At 43.5% G+C, this 19203-nt stretch overlaps 1 protein-coding gene and 1 long non-coding RNA gene across 2 annotated transcripts; one reads left to right on the forward strand and one right to left on the reverse strand.

The window, feature by feature from the left end:
* Nucleotides 1-3163: 3163 nt before the first annotated feature.
* ENTPD5 (ectonucleoside triphosphate diphosphohydrolase 5) lies at nt 3164-19175 on the reverse strand. The gene is given in 14 exon segments (NM_001396931.1): nt 3164-3333; nt 3522-3637; nt 4446-4502; nt 4828-4968; nt 5822-5923; nt 6386-6447; nt 7907-7986; nt 10214-10302; nt 11190-11225; nt 12430-12505; nt 12892-13035; nt 14530-14609; nt 15767-16044; nt 19131-19175. Coding segments are annotated over 13 exon segments (1332 nt in total). The 5' UTR covers nt 16029-16044; nt 19131-19175; the 3' UTR covers nt 3164-3246.
* Nucleotides 6249-11262, forward strand: LOC124418001. Its single transcript, XR_006939333.1, has 2 exons — nt 6249-7951; nt 8656-11262. It is a non-coding gene; the product is annotated as an uncharacterized LOC124418001 (long non-coding RNA).
* Nucleotides 19176-19203: the final 28 nt, after the last annotated feature.

Raw genomic sequence — 19203 nt, forward strand, 5'->3', positions numbered from 1 at the left:
ACCTTCTCTGGTTTACGCAGGTGATATCTCAGCTGCTCTTCTCAACAGGGTTTGAGGTCTCTTCCTGTAGTATCATTATCCCTTTGGCCACTGAACTGTCTGTACAATCTGCTTTTAGTTTGGACCTTTTAAACTGAAGACCAAAGTAGACCGTGCTGAATTTTGCTAGCGACAAATTTTGCTGTTTAATTACTTTCGGTTTTTCACGGTGTGATTCTGGAACTGTTATGTCAGTTCTGTGTTCTTAACCACTTCCTGGACTCTGAGAGGAGGGCGGGTTTTCAGCAGAAGAGACCAACTCCCAGTGGCAGATAGGTATGTTGTAATGTTCTAATCTCTCTCCTTCACCCTTTTCCTTGGCATTCTCATGGTGCTTTTATTTAATAGTGATGTTTCTTGTGGAAGTGGTTAGTCTTAAGAGCTTCCCAGTACCGTGAAAACGAGGTGCAGGATAACGTCAAGGAAAGAAAACTTCAGGACAAAGTTGTAAATATTGTTAAAAATGCTTTAATTACTAAAATAGAAAATCAAGATATTCTGTCCTATGTTCCAAACGTCAGCCCTCCTGCATTAGACTTTTGAGACTCACAACACTGAGTGAGCACTGCTACTGGGCAAGATTTGTAGATACAGTAACCAGTATCAGGAATTAAAATCACAAATAATTAAACATAAATTTTGGACTGAAAGCCATTACTTGTGCTTCTTCAGTCACACGTAGTAGGCAGTTCCTGGTAGTCAGGATAAGAGACTTTACAGAGGAGAAGATAAAAATCAGCGGTGCAAGTAGAACTCTTCCCTTAAAAGGCTGCTTAGTCTTTAATTAAGCTAATAAATAATATCATTGCACTAGGGTGTGAGGACATGACTGGCTTCTCTATACCCTCAACCCGCTTTTAGTAATTCAGATGTAAACAGTAGGGGCTCAATTCTGCAATTTCTTGTAAAAGAAACCTTTGAGCTGAGTTTTTGTTTCTCTTGTGACTGCAAGAGACTGCAGGATCAGGCCCTTGGTAGAGAGCAGCAGGTGAGTTTCAGTTAGTGAATTGTGCCACTGACAAATGAAGGCCCTGAGCATTCAGATTTAATGCAACTTTGGTACAGGATGATGGATGCTCCCATCTAGGATTTGTAGTACCAGGGTTTGAGGCAAAGAATGCAGAAAAGAAACTTATTCCACATGGTATCTGTCTTCTTCTAGACATCCTCCCTCAGGACAAAACCAAACCCTTAGGTACTCATCAGGGCTGGACTTAATTCACTTGGCAGATATGCTACTGCTTGTGCCTTAAAAGTAATACCCCACCTTGCTTTTGTGTTTCAAGTACAGCTTCACTGCTTATATGGCTCTTGGCCTCAGGATCTACTGAAAGAGCTTGTCATAGCACTGGCTCAGACTGGGAAGCCTTTTGATGCATTACATTAGCTACTTCTTGCTACAGCGCACTCGGCTAGTAATCACTGCAACCTTCTTTGTGTTCTCCAAAGAATACAAAGGTGAAGAAAATTGGTCGTTCAGGAGAAGATGAATATGTTTGCTGTCACCTTGTTGTTGAAACCAGACCATGCACTAAGTTTTGCTGAATGCTAAGCAGGGGAATAAGAAAGGTTCCTGGTTAAGAAAAGGCCAGCATCAAGGCTGGACTCCATGGCTGCTTTCTTCCTGCTCAAACAGATTTTTGTAGTGATGGAGGAAGAGAAGCTTGGTGTGGTGCTGATCCATTTCCCAGCATGGATGTCTTTAACAGATTCTGGTAAGGAGCACAAGTAGGATGCTCATTTCACATTCCAAAGAAACAGTGTGAGTTTACAGCAAGGTGTCAGAGTGGCTTTTCACAGCCACTTTTGGCTGCTCAACCCCCACCCCTTGGACTCCCGGTGCTGACCAAACTTGTTCAATCAAAAGCATGCTTTGCATCCTAGTGCCGTAAAACCTGAGGCAGAGAAATGGGATAACTTAGTCAGCCATCACCAGACTTGTGCTGCTAACAAGAGGAAAATGACTAATGTTCATAGTAAGGCAAATTCCTAGGACTCCAACCTATTTGGTGAGATTAGCTAGGATTTGAGTGCACTATTTCTTCCTCGTGCTGGGCATTAGCAATTACTTTCAAATCCAGTTTCCAGAGAAGGTAGTGTGAGAGCAATGTTGGGTTTTACCCAACCCAAGTGAAAAAGACGTGCCGTACCATATGTATAAGTGCAAATGCCTGACAGGAACAAAGTGTTTGTCATAAGGCAGGGGTGAATAAAAGCTGCTTTTAGTCATAAGGATAACACCTCTCTGTTCCTAAGACTGTGATAGGTTCATCTTTAATTTCCATATTCCACACTGAATAGAAGGTAGTCAAGGCAAAGTGAACTGTTAAATCAGACACTTCATCTGACTGCATCCTTAATTTCCTTGTGGTGTAACGTGACAAGCATTTCTTTTGGCAGTGGAGTTTCAATATCTGGCATATGTGCACATTTTGCTGCCTAGTTTTGTGCCTGCACAACTGTGTGTTACCACTGTAGATGCTAAAATGAATCAAGGCCTGATATCCGGATGTGCAGCCATACAGTACAGACTTGTAAAGGGCAGCACAAAGGTAGTCATGCAAGCTGTTCGGCATAGATGTTGCTTAAGAAACTACTGCTGAAAGAAATGCTTGGTGTGGTACAGCCTACGTTTCAGCCAGTACCTTTCCTAAAACTATACCCAGAGTGCTTATAGAAAAGCTGATGTCATCCTGTAATATATTAGCTAACAGTTGGGTACTTGGAACACTGAGGCTGGGAGCTTCCAGGGTTATTGTTTAATTTTCTCTGAACGGCTGTTGGTGTCATGTATAATTTATGTATTTAAGGTCTTGCAAGCAAACTTCAGTACTGTATACTTAAAGTAAATGGGGGAGGAGAAATAACATCTGTAGTTTACCACCATGTCCCAGGTATGCTGTGCTTTTAGCAATGGGATGCTATACAAATGTGCTGGTGAAAGCTGGCTTTGAGTCCCTTGCAGATACTCTGCAGGAGTTTAGGCCTTTTGACTTTCAGAAGGCAGCTTCTGGATTATTTATGACAATCACAATTGTATTGTGGCAATTTTCATTATGTGCAATGCCAATCCCAGGTGAGGATCTGTTTTATAGCTTTGGTCCGACTTCCATTCTGTGACCGACTCCAGCTGGATAACATACCTGGAGATTTCCGTTTGCTTTCTCAAACTTTCAGAAATGCTGAAATCCATAGGAATGTCACAGTTCAATACGTTATCCCCAGAGACTGCAGTAAGTGAAAGGTAGCACCCAAAGTCCAGCTTGTCTCTATGTTGTTCACTTTTTTTGTTAACTATAAAAGGAAAAAAAAAAGCAATTGTTACCAACAGTGTTCTCAGTATGTTGAGAGTTGCACATGACAGCAACTATGCATAACAACCCTGGAAAGACTCAGTAGCTAGTAAGCCAGAAAAATGAACCAGTGCATGTTGATTGATAGAGAAACTGGGAAGCTGCTTTTGAGATTGAACTTCTTCTCACCTGTAAGAGTGTGTTGTCTCTAAATCCAAAACCTTCCTTTAATAAAGCAGTGATGTAAGTGAGATCCATGCAGAGGAAAGGACTGGCTGAGCTGAATCTCTCCATGTTATCACACACTAGAGAAAGAAAAGAAAATAATAATAAAAAAATCAGAATAAAGGGGCTCTTGAACTGACCTTAAGCCAAAGCCTACTAAAACACATCACCTACTTCTATTAATGGGGGTATGTAACACATGGTACATACTACACAACTGTTCTATAAGGTTGGAGAGTAAACCATATAGTAACTCCAGTTTCTTTTAGCTCTGTCATAAGCATATGTTTTGTTGCAGCAACATAGTCCATACTGCTCTTTTGAAGACTGAACCTCTGCTCAGTCAGTAGCTGCCAGGGTAGTTGCCTGGTAGGCTGCTTATTTTAAGAACACGATAACATTTATCTTCCTTAATCTGTCCAAAAATGGCTCTAGTAACAGATTCCACCTTCCAGGCTGGCAGCTGCTTTTAACTTTAAATTTTCAACCATGTGTCCAAGAGGCTGTTGCCCAAACAACCACTCACACTGCAGCAAGGATTCCACAACAAGGGTTACAGTGACTAGGAGGTGGATTTATAACAAGCATCATCTTCTAGATGGAAATGTACTGTTTTGTGCTGACATTTATAAGCCGTTTCCCTTATTTCCTGAACAGAACTGCAAAGATGCTACCATTCTGCTTCTTGTTACTGCTCTTCAATACTTTATTCAGCAACAGTTAGAGGTATAGCATAACAGAAGTTAAGCAGCAAGACGTGGCAATGTAAGTGAAATAAAGGCTAAACAATCTTTTTTTCCAAGTCAAACACATTAAGTACTGCCTTGTAAACATTCATCTTTAATGATTTATCCTCCCCAATAGTTTCCCATGTTTGATGACAGTTACCTTCTTTGGCTTTTCTTTCAAAATCTCTCACTTCCAGAACTCCTCCCTGTTCATAATCTGAAAAGAAAGAGGTGAGAAAATATCTTCATAAACCTGCAAGCAGCTGAGTTCTAAATCTAAGCGGACTCTGGGGTGATGATGGGCTAGGAGTGGAGGCCTTGGTAACAGTGAACAGAGCTGCAAGTATAAGCAGCATCCAGAGCACTCGTCTCTTCTGTCAAATTCCAAATACCAAAAATGAGGGTTACATGAAGGCATTTTGTGCATTTCCTTTTCCTTAGACACCTTGCACCATTTCCCTGCTTCATCTATCTCCAGTGTCTGGGGTTCTACCTTCTGGTTGGCATGCTCACATGTAGCAGATTATCCCAAACCAATTTACCTATTAGGTTGGTGTCAGCTGCTCGATCATAGTAATAGGAGAAAGCGTAGAAGGAACTTCCACGAATCTCATCTGGTTGGTGCAGTTTTCCTTTGACAACCTTCAATACTTCCAGGTAGCAAGGCTTGAATCCTGTCTCTCCTGCCAGGACAAACACAGATGGGGTGAGCCAAAGAGGCACATCCAGGAGATGGAGGAATTGGTGGCAAGAGTATGAAAATGGGAAGAAGCAGAGATTAAAGAATCAGAAGAGGTGAGAAGAGCTTAGATAGCCTCTCCATAATCCAGCATGGTACCTGCATGGAGCAAGCACTCTAGATCACCGTCATCAAGTGGAACTGGCTGAAGCAGTTCCCAGCAATATCTGATAGGTGAGCTGGGCATACTAGAGTAGGTGCATGAAATGCTGCTTCATTAGGCAAAACTCCCATTGTTATGTTCTGTGGTCAGCAGAATCTCATTTATATTTGCTGCCACCTGCAGGGTAAAACTTTACTTTCCCTCCCCTTCACGTTGTAATTTATCAGTCCAGTCCACACACACTGAATGCTCCACAAGCTCAGTGATCATGTTTCCTACTGTAAAGTAATGTCAGTCACCAAGGGGACTGTTCTAGCCATTGCTGGTAGCAGCTTCGTGCTCTGCAGCATTAGGGACAGTATTTTTAAGAAAGAGTTTCACAAGCGGATACTCTTCAGTCTACCAGTTGTTGTACCCTAACACAGCCAGAGCACTCAGCTCCAAGCCTCAGAAAGAACTCTCCTGTTGGTACAAGTAACTAACATTTCCTATTAAGGCAGTGTATAGCAAGCACAGGCTAGCTACTCTTACGGCTTCAGATCTTTCTTTGGCTCTATCAAAACTCCATATGTCTATCATTGGAGAGGTATCCTTTATAGTCTAAGATAACTGATGGACTATTTGTCAAGAAAAAACACGCAGATGCTGGAGGCAAGACTTGTCTTACAAGAAGCAAAAAGTTGCCTTATTTTACCTTCTTTGTTGCCACCATACCGGTACTTCACTCCCCCAAAGTGCCACTCTGCTTCCAGTTGCTTTGGCAAACAAGAACTGCGGAACATTTGTCTATCTGCAACTGGAAAGAAGAGGTCAGGAAGGATAAATTTTAATGCAGTTACCCATCAGCGTGCAAAGCCAGAAAATAAAAGGCTGAAAGGTCTTCATTAAGGTCTTCAAGCAAAAGTAAGGAAATCTGAACTGCAACCTACTGAGGGAACCTGCTTTATGCTGTTTGCATTTATGTGGCTGCTGGTAAAGCTGTGTGTTGGTGGCTGGCTGTGTCTCCAGTGTGTTTGTGTGTCCACATGCATTTCTGGAATTTACCCTCAGTCTCACTGCTAGTTCAAACTGGAAAAGCAACTTTCTCACAAGACATTCCTAAAAAAAAAGCAGTAGGCTCAGTTCCTGGACAGATCTATACCAGGAAAACAGAAAAGTGTGAAATATAGCCGTGAAGGCATATGAAATGGGTTGCTGACACAAGACTAAACCTACTTCTCTCTTCAGAAATCTTCAGTGTTTTCTTATCTGGACATACCTTCTGTATTCAAAGCTCCAAGAGTTGCTAGTCTGGCAGCTTTTAATCCAAAACCCAAATAGCTGCAAAAACAAAGCAAAACATGACAGTTTTTAATTCTTGCACTTCTGCTATGTTTCATCCATAGCCCCCCGGAACACTCAAATCAAATTTCCTTTCTTTGTTTCCCACCGTTCTGTGCAAAGGAAATAAAGAGTTCTTTTTGCCTGACTCCAAGTCCCAGAAGTACAAATGCCAAAACACATTATGCTGTAAGATGGGTAAATGTAAAACTGCAGAAAGTGGTTTGAGTTGGTGTGACGTTTCTACAAGGCATTAATTGAAAAGTAAAAATACATTAGTGCTAAAAACCAGGGATAAATAAAGTTATGTGAGGAGTGCAGGGGAATAGCATGGCCGTTCCTATGTCATGTGCATAAGACTGTGCTCTTCACAGAACTAACCAAACTGGAGCATGTCCCACTAAAATGAAGATGCGTCTTCCTATGAAGTTCACATTTGACTTCACAGAATACCACTATGCTACAAGCTAGGAATGTGAATAGCACTTATGAGAATATCATTACGTGTTACTGGCTTTAATAATGCAGCTAGATTAAAAACCTGCTGGCCTTTCATTTCCATTTGTCTTTGGCCACCCTATCCCTTTAGTAACGGTAATGCAAGTTTTTACATAACAATCAGGGTTAAATTAATCTTTATCTTCCTCATTTTTATGAGATTATTTTAAATCCCAACTATTTCAAGCGATATAATTTACTTTATTGGTAAATACAGCAATCAGTTACTTTCATAAATACAAGCAGTGTGAGAGGAGGACTACTGAACCAGTTTTGCTGTCAAGTAAACGTATTCTGCAATTAACTGAAATGACGTTAATCACACCAGTAGTTGTGGGCTGAGATAAACTCTATCATGCATGGTTGGGTTCTTCACTGGACTGTATAAATCATGCAGGGAAACTCTGGGTATCACTGCAGACATCTCAGATACCTTTTTGCTTAATTCAGTAAGCACAGTTCCATTCTTTCAGGCCACGAATCCCCCTAGCTGGCTCAAGAGTCTGTGCTCCTTGTTGTGTGTGAGCTGTCTCACTGTCTAGTTGGTTTACATCAGTCTAAGTTTTACTTTTTATCTGGTTACTGAAGAGATGGGCTATTTGGAATCGAGAACTAGGAATTTAATTAATTTAATTGAATTCTGACCACTGGCACAACATCTATCATTCTGTTTCTTTCGGAATATGTGGCTTAAACCGAGTAATAAACATTCTTAAACAGAGTACTCATAATGCTTCCTTTTCCTTTGATGGACTATTATTACTTTGCAGTGATAATAACCTGGAGTATTTCCAGCCTACTGTCATGTTTCAGTTCAACTAATGTTTCAAGCAGGTAGAAAGTGTAATAAATAAATCGTGGTCCTAACAGCTGGCAATAGGATAACACAAACATTTCTGTTCTCAGAGGCTGCAGACAGATTGATTCTCCCACTACAGCCAGCAGCCTTTTTGCTCCTCACCTGTGAGTGTAGAGCTTGTAGGTGCTGTTAAACATTTCAAATGAGGTAAGAAAATCCGTAGGGCTTTCCTTCAAGGTTTCCTAAAAATTAAGTAAAAGAAGGAAACTTTTATTTGTAATTATGCAACAAATAATAAGTAACTGATATAATATCACAGACATACCCTTTGAAAACAAAAAAGTCATCCAGTGGTGCCCGTTGCTGTAATACTTGCAATATTTAAAACTGAATTTATTTATTTGCATCTTTGTGTTACTGCAGTGTATAATAGGGAAGCAAAACAGATCAGGATGAAAATACTCTTCAATTCACTGGATCTTAATTTTTCAGAGTACTTGTCTGCTTGCCTACGTATACACACAGAATCCCCACTGAAATTAGCTGCACTTGAAGCACTATGAACTTTTCCAAGCCAGACTAGAGATCTCAGTTCAGGCACAGAGAAGAATCTAAGAATGCAAATTGAAGTATAAACCAGATTTTTCCCAAGTTAAATTATTTCCTGATAGTCAAAGAAACCCTGTGAACATTCACTCTCAGTCTTTGGGCTTCTTTATCTCCTGGTTTAAGCGCTTCCATCTACCCTCAGCTCTCACCTCAACACTTCCAGTCTTCTTCCTTTCAGAGTGTTCCCTCTGTGTGCACCTTTGCCCCACCGATACTCAGTGTCTATTTCCTTGCCACACTGACTCTCATTCTTGTAAATCTGAACCTGTTTTGGACTCATTTACTGTTCTTTCTATTTCCAGAGGCCTGGAATCTGGAATCCCTGAGGTCTTAATCCCTTAATCTTTCCTCTGCTTCCTCTAAGCTCATCCTCCCACCCCTTCTTAGCTCCAAGTCTTCATATCAGACACTGCTGCTCTGGGCCAAACAGCAGAATCTCAGAGGACCGAACCTTCAGAGTCACTGCTGCTGCCATTCCAGTAACCAGACAGAGCAAAAGACAGATCTGCAATTACAGAGCCCTGGACAGCAGCCTGCCTGACGCTGAAAGACGTTTGGCAGTATTTAGCTTAAGTCTCTCCTGAACAAATACAGACTGCTCAGGTTATAGGAGGAAAAAAGCCTCTGCAAATCAAGGGACAAAATTCTGTCACGTGGGCAGAATTCTTCAGAAGCATCCTGAGCTATATATGTGCTTTTTGGTGTGAAATTGATAACACGGGCTTGAAGCAGGCATAGCATACAAGCAGGATACATGAACCCTTACTCCAGACCACTCTACTATTCGTACTGTTGGTCCTCATCAGAAGCAAACCTTCAAGGCCTCTTCCTGCAAAGCCATAAGGAGAAGTTTGAGCTCAGTCCAGTCTCCTTTAACAGCTCTATTTAGTCTCTAAAACCCTGACACATAACACCCTTTCATGTTGGTCCAGTGCCCAGTTCAGCAGGTGTTATCAGCACAAAACAGAAGGCAAGCCCGGAGTACTTGAGGCTCTGCAGAACACGATAAGGTTGCACATCAGGTTTCAACATCACCCATCATGGCAGAACTAAAATATTCTGATATGAAAACTGTGTGTTTAGTAGTCCCCAAACACCTGCTTGAGAATTTCCATTCTTGTGAACAAAATATGTTAAACTACTTCAGAAATAGCAAGAGGGACAAGAACAACTTGGCAATATGGAGGTACTGAATGCTGTAGCGTCCTTCCACTGTTTAATATCCATGTAATTTTCCCATGCAATCTTCATACTTGGGTCCCCATTCAGACTGTTTCTAAGGAGATACAGAAATTCTGAAAAATCCAGCAGAGATGGGGAGATTCCCTCAGAGACAAGAATTCTCCCAGGAAACGAGAAGGAATAGATAAGTAAACAAAGAGGGAGTAGATGTGCTATTAGAAAGAAAAACATTTGCTCCATTAGACAGCAGCCCCACCCTGCCACTAGTTAGTGAGGACCTGCTATCAGACTGGAATGGAAAAAAAATAACAACTCAGAAGAGTTCACTGTAATATGTAAGAATACTCCCTAAAAATATGCTGCATTTATTGAATGCAAAGTAATTGTCTGCATTCATGGGGATTTTCCAGCCTGAGTCTAGAAAACAAAGGCTAATTCTCTTTGGTTTTACACATTTGCTTTCTTTCTTTTTCCTTCCTACTTATGCAGCCTCCTTTGTTTGCAAGTGCCTATCAGCCAACTGCTGATGTCAAAGGGAAAGGCTGTGCAGATGTTCAGTACATCAGAGATGTTCTGCTTGTGCCAGAGCTGACAAAATGAGAGCACAGAGCCCAGCTGTGCCCAGGTCTTCCCACTGGCATTGTGGTCTTGACTCGAATGTTTACAGCCACTCCTCACCTCAAACCGTGGCAGAAACGTGATCTGGGTTGAGGCTCCTCCCAAGTCCAGGGTCCCAACAGTGTGCTGGTTCTGGCCAGACAGCTGCCCTGCAAACCACATCATGTTCAGAACAGCCTAAAGTGGCAAAATGCTATAATGTGGATACTGCACGTACGCTCAGGCAACCGAGGAGTTTCCACATTATCATAGCAATACAGGAAGGCTGAGTGGGCCTTCAAAGACAAAAACCATCAGAGAAATGTTGTCATAAAGAAGGTATTAAGAAAATTTCTTCTCTGACTCAAATTTCACATCCGAAGAGACAAAAGCAGGTGAATGTTTGGATATACATGAAAAGCTGAAAGAAAGAGACATAATAGCTCCTGTAGAAGATTGTCAGGGACAGTGCATAAATTCTGTAACTACCATAGAGCTCATCAAGAACAGTAGGAGAATAAGGATATACAGTAAGAGCAGAACAAACTGTTACCATTTCTCTTCACCCAGAACAGCTATTTTTTAATTTTTTTCTTTGTTTGTTTACCCACATTTCTACTAGAACACTGCTTTTACTTTCTCTTTGCTAGATTGTACTCTCAGAACTTATGGGCATGTAGGGCTAATGCATGCTGTTGCCTCACATTCATTGTGCAGTTCACAGTGGGATGAAGAATACCATAAAACTCTGTGTTTCCCACCTTCTAACAGGTCAGTGGTTCCATGCCCCAACATACATTACAGAAACCAGCTTGCCAGTGCCTCTCAGTCCTGAGTAAATCCTGGCACCTTCTGGATCAAGATGCCTTCTTGCTACAGGTGGGACTCAGCGTCTGGGACAGAGTCTGCCCAAGTCAATCCACTGCTTTAGCACTGTTGCCACAGTGGGGAGGTAAAGGAAGGTACAGCAACCAAGGCAGGGGAACACACAGAGAGATCATCTCTGCAGAAGAAACTCAAATTCAAATTTAAAGAGAAGTTATACAGAATTAGCTACCTGTCAAAAAGTTCACAGTGATCCAGGCTAAAATTCCTGCAAAGAGTGAAAAAGGAAAAAAAAAAAGTCACCACTAAATACTCTCATGACCTCCTGCCCACTCCTACCACCACTCCACATTACTTGGTTAGTAATGATTTCCAGGTAATGTAATATAATCTCTCTGATATTTTAGACATTAATTCAAACTTACAAATCAGTTTAATATTGTGCATTATTGACGTATTAAAAGCTCATTAGGTAGGATAGGAAGAACATTTGTAGCAGGTATGCAAGTGTAGCATACACAAAAGTCATTTCTAATTTCTAAAGCATACACAAAGAAGCAATGAGCTGACACAATGTGTAAGTTTCCTTCCCCACTTTTCTTGCCAGCCTTTCAATTTCTAATCTGAAATTTGCATGTAGTCTGTTCTGTGCTTTCATGTTGTCGTTTGTGTGACAAAAAAACAGTAGCAACCACTAAAATGCAAACAGCTCCTCTTGGACTCCAGCAGCTGGTTTGATGATGGCATGATTATCACCCAAACACAGGCAAATGTGACAGTAGAAGAGGTGGATTTTAAAACAGAACTTAGCAGACTACACCGTGCTCCGTTACGCCTCACCGGTGCTGCTCCCTGTTAATACCACACTTCTCCTTGATATACACTGCATCTGTTAATCCTAGTGACACACTATGTGTTGCACTGTGGTTCATCAAACACTCGTAGACTTTATGTTCTTTCTCTTTTTCTCTTGGTCGCTACGTACAGCATTTAATCTTTAATCTTCCTCCACGTATTGGTTGCTTAAGCTTTGTGATAATTCTTTCTGCCTTCCCTGAACAACTTCCAGAAATCCATCATAATGAAATGTTCAGAATTGAACGTAACATCATGGATGGCTTTTATCAGACATCCACACAGGATTATTACCTGCCTGATCTCCAAGGATATGTAGCCAAAATGCATCATTGGTTTGTTCTGCACTGCAAAATCATTTATAAACAGTCACTAACTCCAAGCCTACATATTTTCTTCTATTTAGGTTACTTCCTTTGTTACTTAACTAGCTGCACTTTTCCAATCTGATTTTTTTTCAAATTATTTTTACATTACTTATTTAGGTTACAAACAAGGCTAGAAATCTTTTTCTTCCTTCCCTCAGTTCAGGTGACCATTTCCCCTTCAAGTTTACTCATTCCTGTTTTCCCTCCCATTCGTCTTTGCTTTCAGTTTTTCTTCCTTCTAAAACACACCTTCATAAGACCCGTCCATGATGCTAACGCTATCCTCTGGAACAAGAAATGGTGACTCCTCAAAGACTTCTTTCACCTGAAGGAAGAGAAGATGATTCAGTTCCTTGGTCTGAACAGTCTTGCTCTGCTCTCACAGTGACACAGAAAAGCTTTCCTGTTCACTGCAGTAGAATAAAAGTCATGAGTGCATGATAGACAAAATTCTTCCTCTTTTAAGAGCCAGTAAAGAAAGAGATGTATCAAAAGTCTGTCTCCCAGAGCCTCCTATCCACACCAGAACAGAAGATTTCAGGACCATACAAGAAAATCTGTGAAGTCTGTGAGTTTCATGCTATCATGGGATTACAGTTACTTTTCACAGCTGAAATTCGCTGATGGCAACAGACTGGAGAGAACTTGAGAACTGAGTCAGGAAAGATGAAACAGAACAATAGCATTGTATCCAGAAGATGTTCATATTACCTCAGAAAGTAGAGCCTGAGCTTTCTCCTCTGACAGTAAGCGCAGCCCAGCTGTGGCTTTTAACACCACTGGAGTCTTCTTCCAGAGATGAGGTGGCACAGCATCTATGGCCATGTCCAGCAATCTTTTGACAGATTCAGCACCCTTAAAGAAAGAAATTGTATTTCTTACAGTTTTCTTCCTACAGAAAATGAGCCTCCCAACTCCTCAAAACTAGCAAAACTGGTATTCAATAGCAGAAAATATCCACGCCCAAAAGAAGCATAAAAACTGTGCTAAGCATCTCGTACAAACCTTAAAGGAATATCTGCATTGGAAGGTCAGACACATTCAGAGTTATATCTTAGGAGACAGAATTAAATTTCATTGTTTGTGGAAAGTATTTCTGGGAAAGATGGAAGGAGGCAAGGGAACTGAGTGTCTGACAAACCTAGGCATCTTCTAGTATGGTAAAACTAAGTGGTGCAATTACTGACTGAAACTGCAAAGGTCAGGGGGGACGTCTGTGGATTTCAGTAAATGCACATAAGAATTCCAAGTGAGTCCATATAAAGTAGTCTAATTGCAATGCCAGCTGTAGAGTGGTTACCACGTGAGGCACAGACATCACTGCTCTCAACTATTTACACTGCTCTAACTATTATGGTTTGGCATTAGCAATAAGCATTCTCCTGTGAAATTTCTAGAAATGTCTCTTGGTGATGATTTTTCTCTTCTCCTGCTCAATAAACAGGACAATCTAGTGAAATCACAAGAGATCTCATCAGAGTTTTAAAAAAGAGCCATCTACTCTTCCCCAGAGTTTCACACTAAAATTCCTGCAGCACCGAATGCAGCTGAGCACACTGAGAAATCTGAAGCTCCCCCTAAGGTAGCCCCAGCTCCAGGACTGCTGAAGGAGGCAAGACACAGGATCTAATCTATCATTTGCCTGGCACTTCCTTTTGCTTGTGAACGAGCTTGCTGTCAGCAGAGGGGATCTGGAAAATGGCAGCTCAGCTCAGGACTGGCTCTGTGTATCAGCACAACTCTCTTAGCTGTCTTTGCCCTGCTGCTCATTTCTGACTCCTGATCAGAGTGGCCTGAAAGAAGTGCACTGTGCATGAATTCACAACCACGTGCATTTGAAAATAAAGAGGGCTGCACCTAACTTCAGTTTCTTATTACAATACTATTGTAAATTACTAATTTATAAATTAATTAATTAAGTACTAATTAACACATCCGATTGTAGATTATGGAACTGCCCGGCTTTATTTTTGAAAAACTCCATACATGAATAAAAAGCAAACAAAAGTTCAGAGTCAGTAGAGCAGCAATTGCCCATACCAAAACCATTACTCAGCTACAACTGTGATCAAATATTCTCAAACGCATGTGATCTAGTTAGATATAGCATTTAAGCAATTAATTAAGCCACTGTTCCACTGATGAAATACATGAAGTAATAGCTTCCATTTTACTGTGTGGAAATTAACTCACAAAAGTAGAGCAACAGGTTTGGACAGCCAGCAATAGAACCCTTACATTTTTCTTGACTCCCTGCACTACAATTAGCAATATTTGAACTGCTTGGTAGAATGCAACTGATATTAGTAGAAGGAGGATCAACTCGTGGGGAAAGAAGGAGAGCCTTACCTTTTCAGGCTGGTCAGCATAGGCAGAAAGACCTGGTTTCACAGACTCAAATATTTCCCCTTCCAACTCTGGAAGGATTTCTGCACAAATGAGACATTACATGCAACAGTCAACAATTCAAACCTTTTTCTTTTTTGCTTCCAAAAGGTTGCCTGCAACACTATTAAAGAGACTATCATTGACTTCCCCTTGCAAATAATAAATCCCCCAAAACACTGCTCCTTCATTTCAAAAACATACTTAACAGAACATTGCTCTCGCGTCCTCCAAGTTCATCAACAATGTATTAGGAACATACTATAATTAGAAGGATGTTTGTTCATTATGCATTTGTAAGCCACAAGTTGTAACAGTGTAGTATGACTGTTGCCTAATCTTAACGAAATTTCTTTCCCTTCTTGCCCCCGAGCTAAGTGTGAAATAATTCATACTAAGGCACATACAGTCAGCTCCTGATTATTCTTAGGTGATTCAGCCCATTAACAAACACAGGGATGCTGAACAGAGCTGACTGGCCCCAGGCACTTGGCTGCAAAGCCAAACAGATGTGTCCATTGCTCCCACATGCTCTACCACATATCTCTCAGTATTGCACACCGTCCATCAGAGTTGGACGTTGCACCAGCCCTTCCCAAACCATGCTGAAATCATGTGAAGCCACACAGGTACTATATGCAGTCCTGAAGGGCTTATTAGCCTTTAACCTTTGCCAATTTGCTGGTTCACAGTACACAAGCTAATTCACCCTCTCAAATCCTGTTTAATGTGCAGCCAAGATGTAGATATTCAGCAGTGTGCTGCACCTGCTTACAGTTCTGGAAACCTCCTGGATGGTCATAACTCTTTAACGAACTCATTTCACTTTGATATAAAATGTTACATATACGGAATGTAAATGTTTGTTGATATAATTCCAGGTTACAGGCAGTATGACAAAGGACAGTGTAAGCCTCTTCCCAATTCAGTGGGACATTCCTTTAAATAGCTGCAGGTGAAAACCTTCAGAAGTTCAGAACTCTCCAGTGTACCCAGAAAGAAGCCTCTGGGTTTCTCAAGATGTGCAAGAAAGAACTTTTCACACCATCAATGGCAAACAGTCACCCTCAGAGGATGATCTGAAGGACACACAGGGGAAATCTTCAGTTGATCCCAAATTCCGTACAAACAAAGCCCTCTCATGTGAAAACAGAACCTGAGTCAACACATGGCGGGTGCACAGAGTGACACAGGGTCTTACCTGGGCTCTTCTGCACAAAGGTATAAATGTGGATCCGGGTTCCAGTGCTTCCTGCGTCAAACATTATGCCATAAAAAGTTTTGGTCTTAGCATTTATAGGGCACGTGTTGGGTGGAAAGAGATCCTGAAACCACATCTCCCTGTTTGAATGGGAAAGAACAGGAGACAAAGAAGAAAACACCAGTGCTAGAAGGACAGGGAGTCTGGAAGATGTCATCCTGCCAGGATCACTTGAGGCAGTCAAGCATGGGTCAACAGTCATAGAGCCGGTGTAGATCCTGCAGGGAAAAGCAAATAGGAAGGAAAGTTACTAAGAGCCCTCTCCTTACCAAGTCTGCAGAAAAAGTTCTGCCTGTACACAAACACTCTGCCTTTTGGATAGAAAGCAGCTTTTCAGCACCTCTTCCACAAGTTATTTTTTACTGCATTTTGATGCTAGAACCGCATCTAAGTGTTTTGTTCTTTCACAGTAAAGATTTCTCCATTTCCCAAATGCAGAAGAGTTAAAGTACAACGCTTTCCCCAGTATTTCTAGCTTTGATTTATTTGGGCATCTTTTTTCTCCATTTTGGCTTTAAAGGTCTCAAGTTTTACAGCTTCCAGAAACACCAGAGAGTCCAAATACTATCTGAATGGAAACACCATCAAAGGGGAGCCCAAAGCAGAGCCCCTTTGCCCTGATATTTATACGCATGAGATGCTGTGGCAAAACACAGGTATTATTCAAAGAAAGAGAATTTCACCCCAGGCTCTGAGCAGCTGCTGGGAAAGATCAGTGAGGCAGCATCCTGGCCCCCAAGGGCTCCTGTGCTGCACAAGAAGGGCCAAACTGTGATGCACACATGGGCTCTGCCTCTCAGTACCTTTCTTCTCTATTTTTCACACTTCTCCCTTCACTTTGTCTCTCCACCCTTTTCTCCTGAGAGTTTCCTTTCTCAGAATGAGAAAACAAAACCAAAACAGCACAGTTTTCCAGTGGCCCAGTCATCCCAAAGGCTCAGGTTGCTTACACAGCTCCTAACATCAGCTTCTAGTAAGCCAAGGCCCTTGGGTGAAGTCAAGAGACTCAGTACTGGATATCCAGATACAACAACTGTATCTCCTTTCTATTCACGTGCATCTCTTTGCATAAGTTCTTTACTAAGAAACGCTAATAAGGAAAATATACAGGCACAGAAAGGATTGGCTTCATTAGGCGTCTGGTTAAAGAGAAGGAGAATACGTAGTTATCTTCGTTGTTCGCTTTAGAACAGCAGAAATGAGCATGTGGCCAGATATCCCACCTTATGCAGTATCACCTGTGCTGACATGCTCACACACAGAAGCTGCACGCAGCCCAGCGTCCCCCAGACGTGCTTACACATCCGTTTGCTCACAGTGCTGAATGTTCTGCCCCACACGCCTGCTCATCTGCTCTGTTCAAGGCCTCATATGCCTCTAGTGCTAGCATTCAATTGTGTTTTAGTGATCTGTTCAGCCCCACTTGCTCGGTCTCTCTAAATCTTTATTTGCAACCCCTATCCTACACTTACCCATTCCGATCCCTAACCTCTCTCCTTTCTTTTCTACGTGAATACGACATAGCTTCTATTTCGCCATACCTTTCACCTATGCCCAGAGAACTCACTTATCCTTCCCTCCCATACTCAACCCTTATACACCTTCCATTATTTCAACCTTTGTAATTACAGCAGAAGGAGATTAACTTTTACCCATTCTCACTAACCACATCACGCTGAGTCATTCTTTGAGCGCGTTTCCAGCTCACTCAAGCACTCAGCTACCTCCAGAGCAAACACAGAGCTCAGCCTATTACACAAGGGCAACCTTGCTTATCTTCTGTGACCTTTATTTGATTGCACATGATCCCCTCTGCCTTACAAACACGTTTGTAGAAGAGATTTTATGATTCCACAAGGAGCAGCCTGGCCATCCCTCCGACAGAGCGGAAGGTGGAGCTGTTCAGGAGAGGTGTTGCTGTGTAATGCAAGTACGTTGTTTACTAAACAACCACAGCTAAAACTGAGCACCTGCCTTGAGAACAAACCCCCGAGTCCTGTTACAGGCAGCACACGTGACACTTACATAAGCCACACGATGTCGGTTGATCCGAAAATATCTGACCAAGTGCCACCATTAACACACGCTCGTCTTGCCAGCTCTCCTGACCGATGAGCCCTGGCCTGCCCTGAACCTCTCCTGTACGAAACGCCTCTTCGGTGGCCCTTCTCAGCCATCCAGCACCATCTCACCCTTCTCATTCTCTACCTCTCTCGTGGCTTCTCCCTTTTTTTCCACCCTCATCCACCTAAGGTCCCCTCTCTCCCCCCATTAAAAATCCCACGACGACACCTCAGGGCCTCCTCCCTCACCACAAAAGAGAAAAGCACATAGAGTCTCTCTGACGAGCAGTTCTGACCTTCTAACCAGGTGCACACCGGCACCCACGAGAAGCAGAGATGGGCAAGGAGAGCACGAGGGCAGCGCCAGCAGAGGGAGATGGCAGAGGATAGCAGAAACGCCAGTGGAAGAGGAATTTGAAAAGGGGGTCAGAAGAAAGGACGGAAGGAACACTTCAGGGTAGGGGTAGGCGGGAGGGAGGGGATCGGCCGAGGTAAAATCCTCGCTGCCACCAGAACGCAGCAGGACCGATGAAACGACCAACAAACAGACGGGAGAAAGCAAAGCGGGGGCACGGCGGACGCGAGCGAACGGCCCGGCTGGCGCGGCGCGCGGTGCCACCGCCCGGCAGGCAGCGCGGCCCGCACGGCACGCACCTGCAGCGGGGCGCCGCGGCCGCCGCTCCCCTCCCGGCTCGTGCCGCACCGCCGTCCTTCGGCGCGGCCGTTCCGCTGCGGGGCGCGGGCGCTGCGTCGGGCGGGTCAGCGAGGCGCGGAGCACAGCCCAAGCGCTTTGCGCGAGCTCGAGTTTATCATTACTCGATAGGAGCGGCGAAACACGCTCGGATAGGCGCAGGAGACCGATTCGAGAAGTTGAAAGTTAACCCGGTTGGACGTCAGTCGAACACTGACCCGCTGTAGCAGCGCGGCACCGGGCACGGCGGGCTCGCGGCACGCACACCTCGACGCCGACGCCGCCCGCGCCCGGACCCCGCCGGGCCGCTTCCCGTCCCCGAGACGCTGCCGAGACGCCTCGCCGCCGGCAGCTCCCGCACCTACCGCTCCCTCAGGAGCGCCGGCCCCCGCGGGTAACGGCTCGGACGCGAAGGGCAGCGCCACGCGAGCGCCCGTCCTGCGCGGCCCGGCCCTGTCAGCGGGCGGCGCCGAGCCGCCCCGGCGGGGCCGGACGCGGTTCCCATGGCGACGCGGCGCCGTTCCCCCCCCGCCCGCCGCCCCGAGCTCACCGGCCGCTCGGAGCGCCGCCGGCGCCACATCCCGCCGGTACCGCGCGTCACGCAGCGCGCCGCCCGGCGCGGG

The sequence above is a fragment of the Gallus gallus genome, chromosome 5 (genome assembly GCF_016699485.2).
Source record: "Gallus gallus isolate bGalGal1 chromosome 5, bGalGal1.mat.broiler.GRCg7b, whole genome shotgun sequence".
NCBI lineage: Eukaryota > Metazoa > Chordata > Aves > Galliformes > Phasianidae > Gallus > Gallus gallus.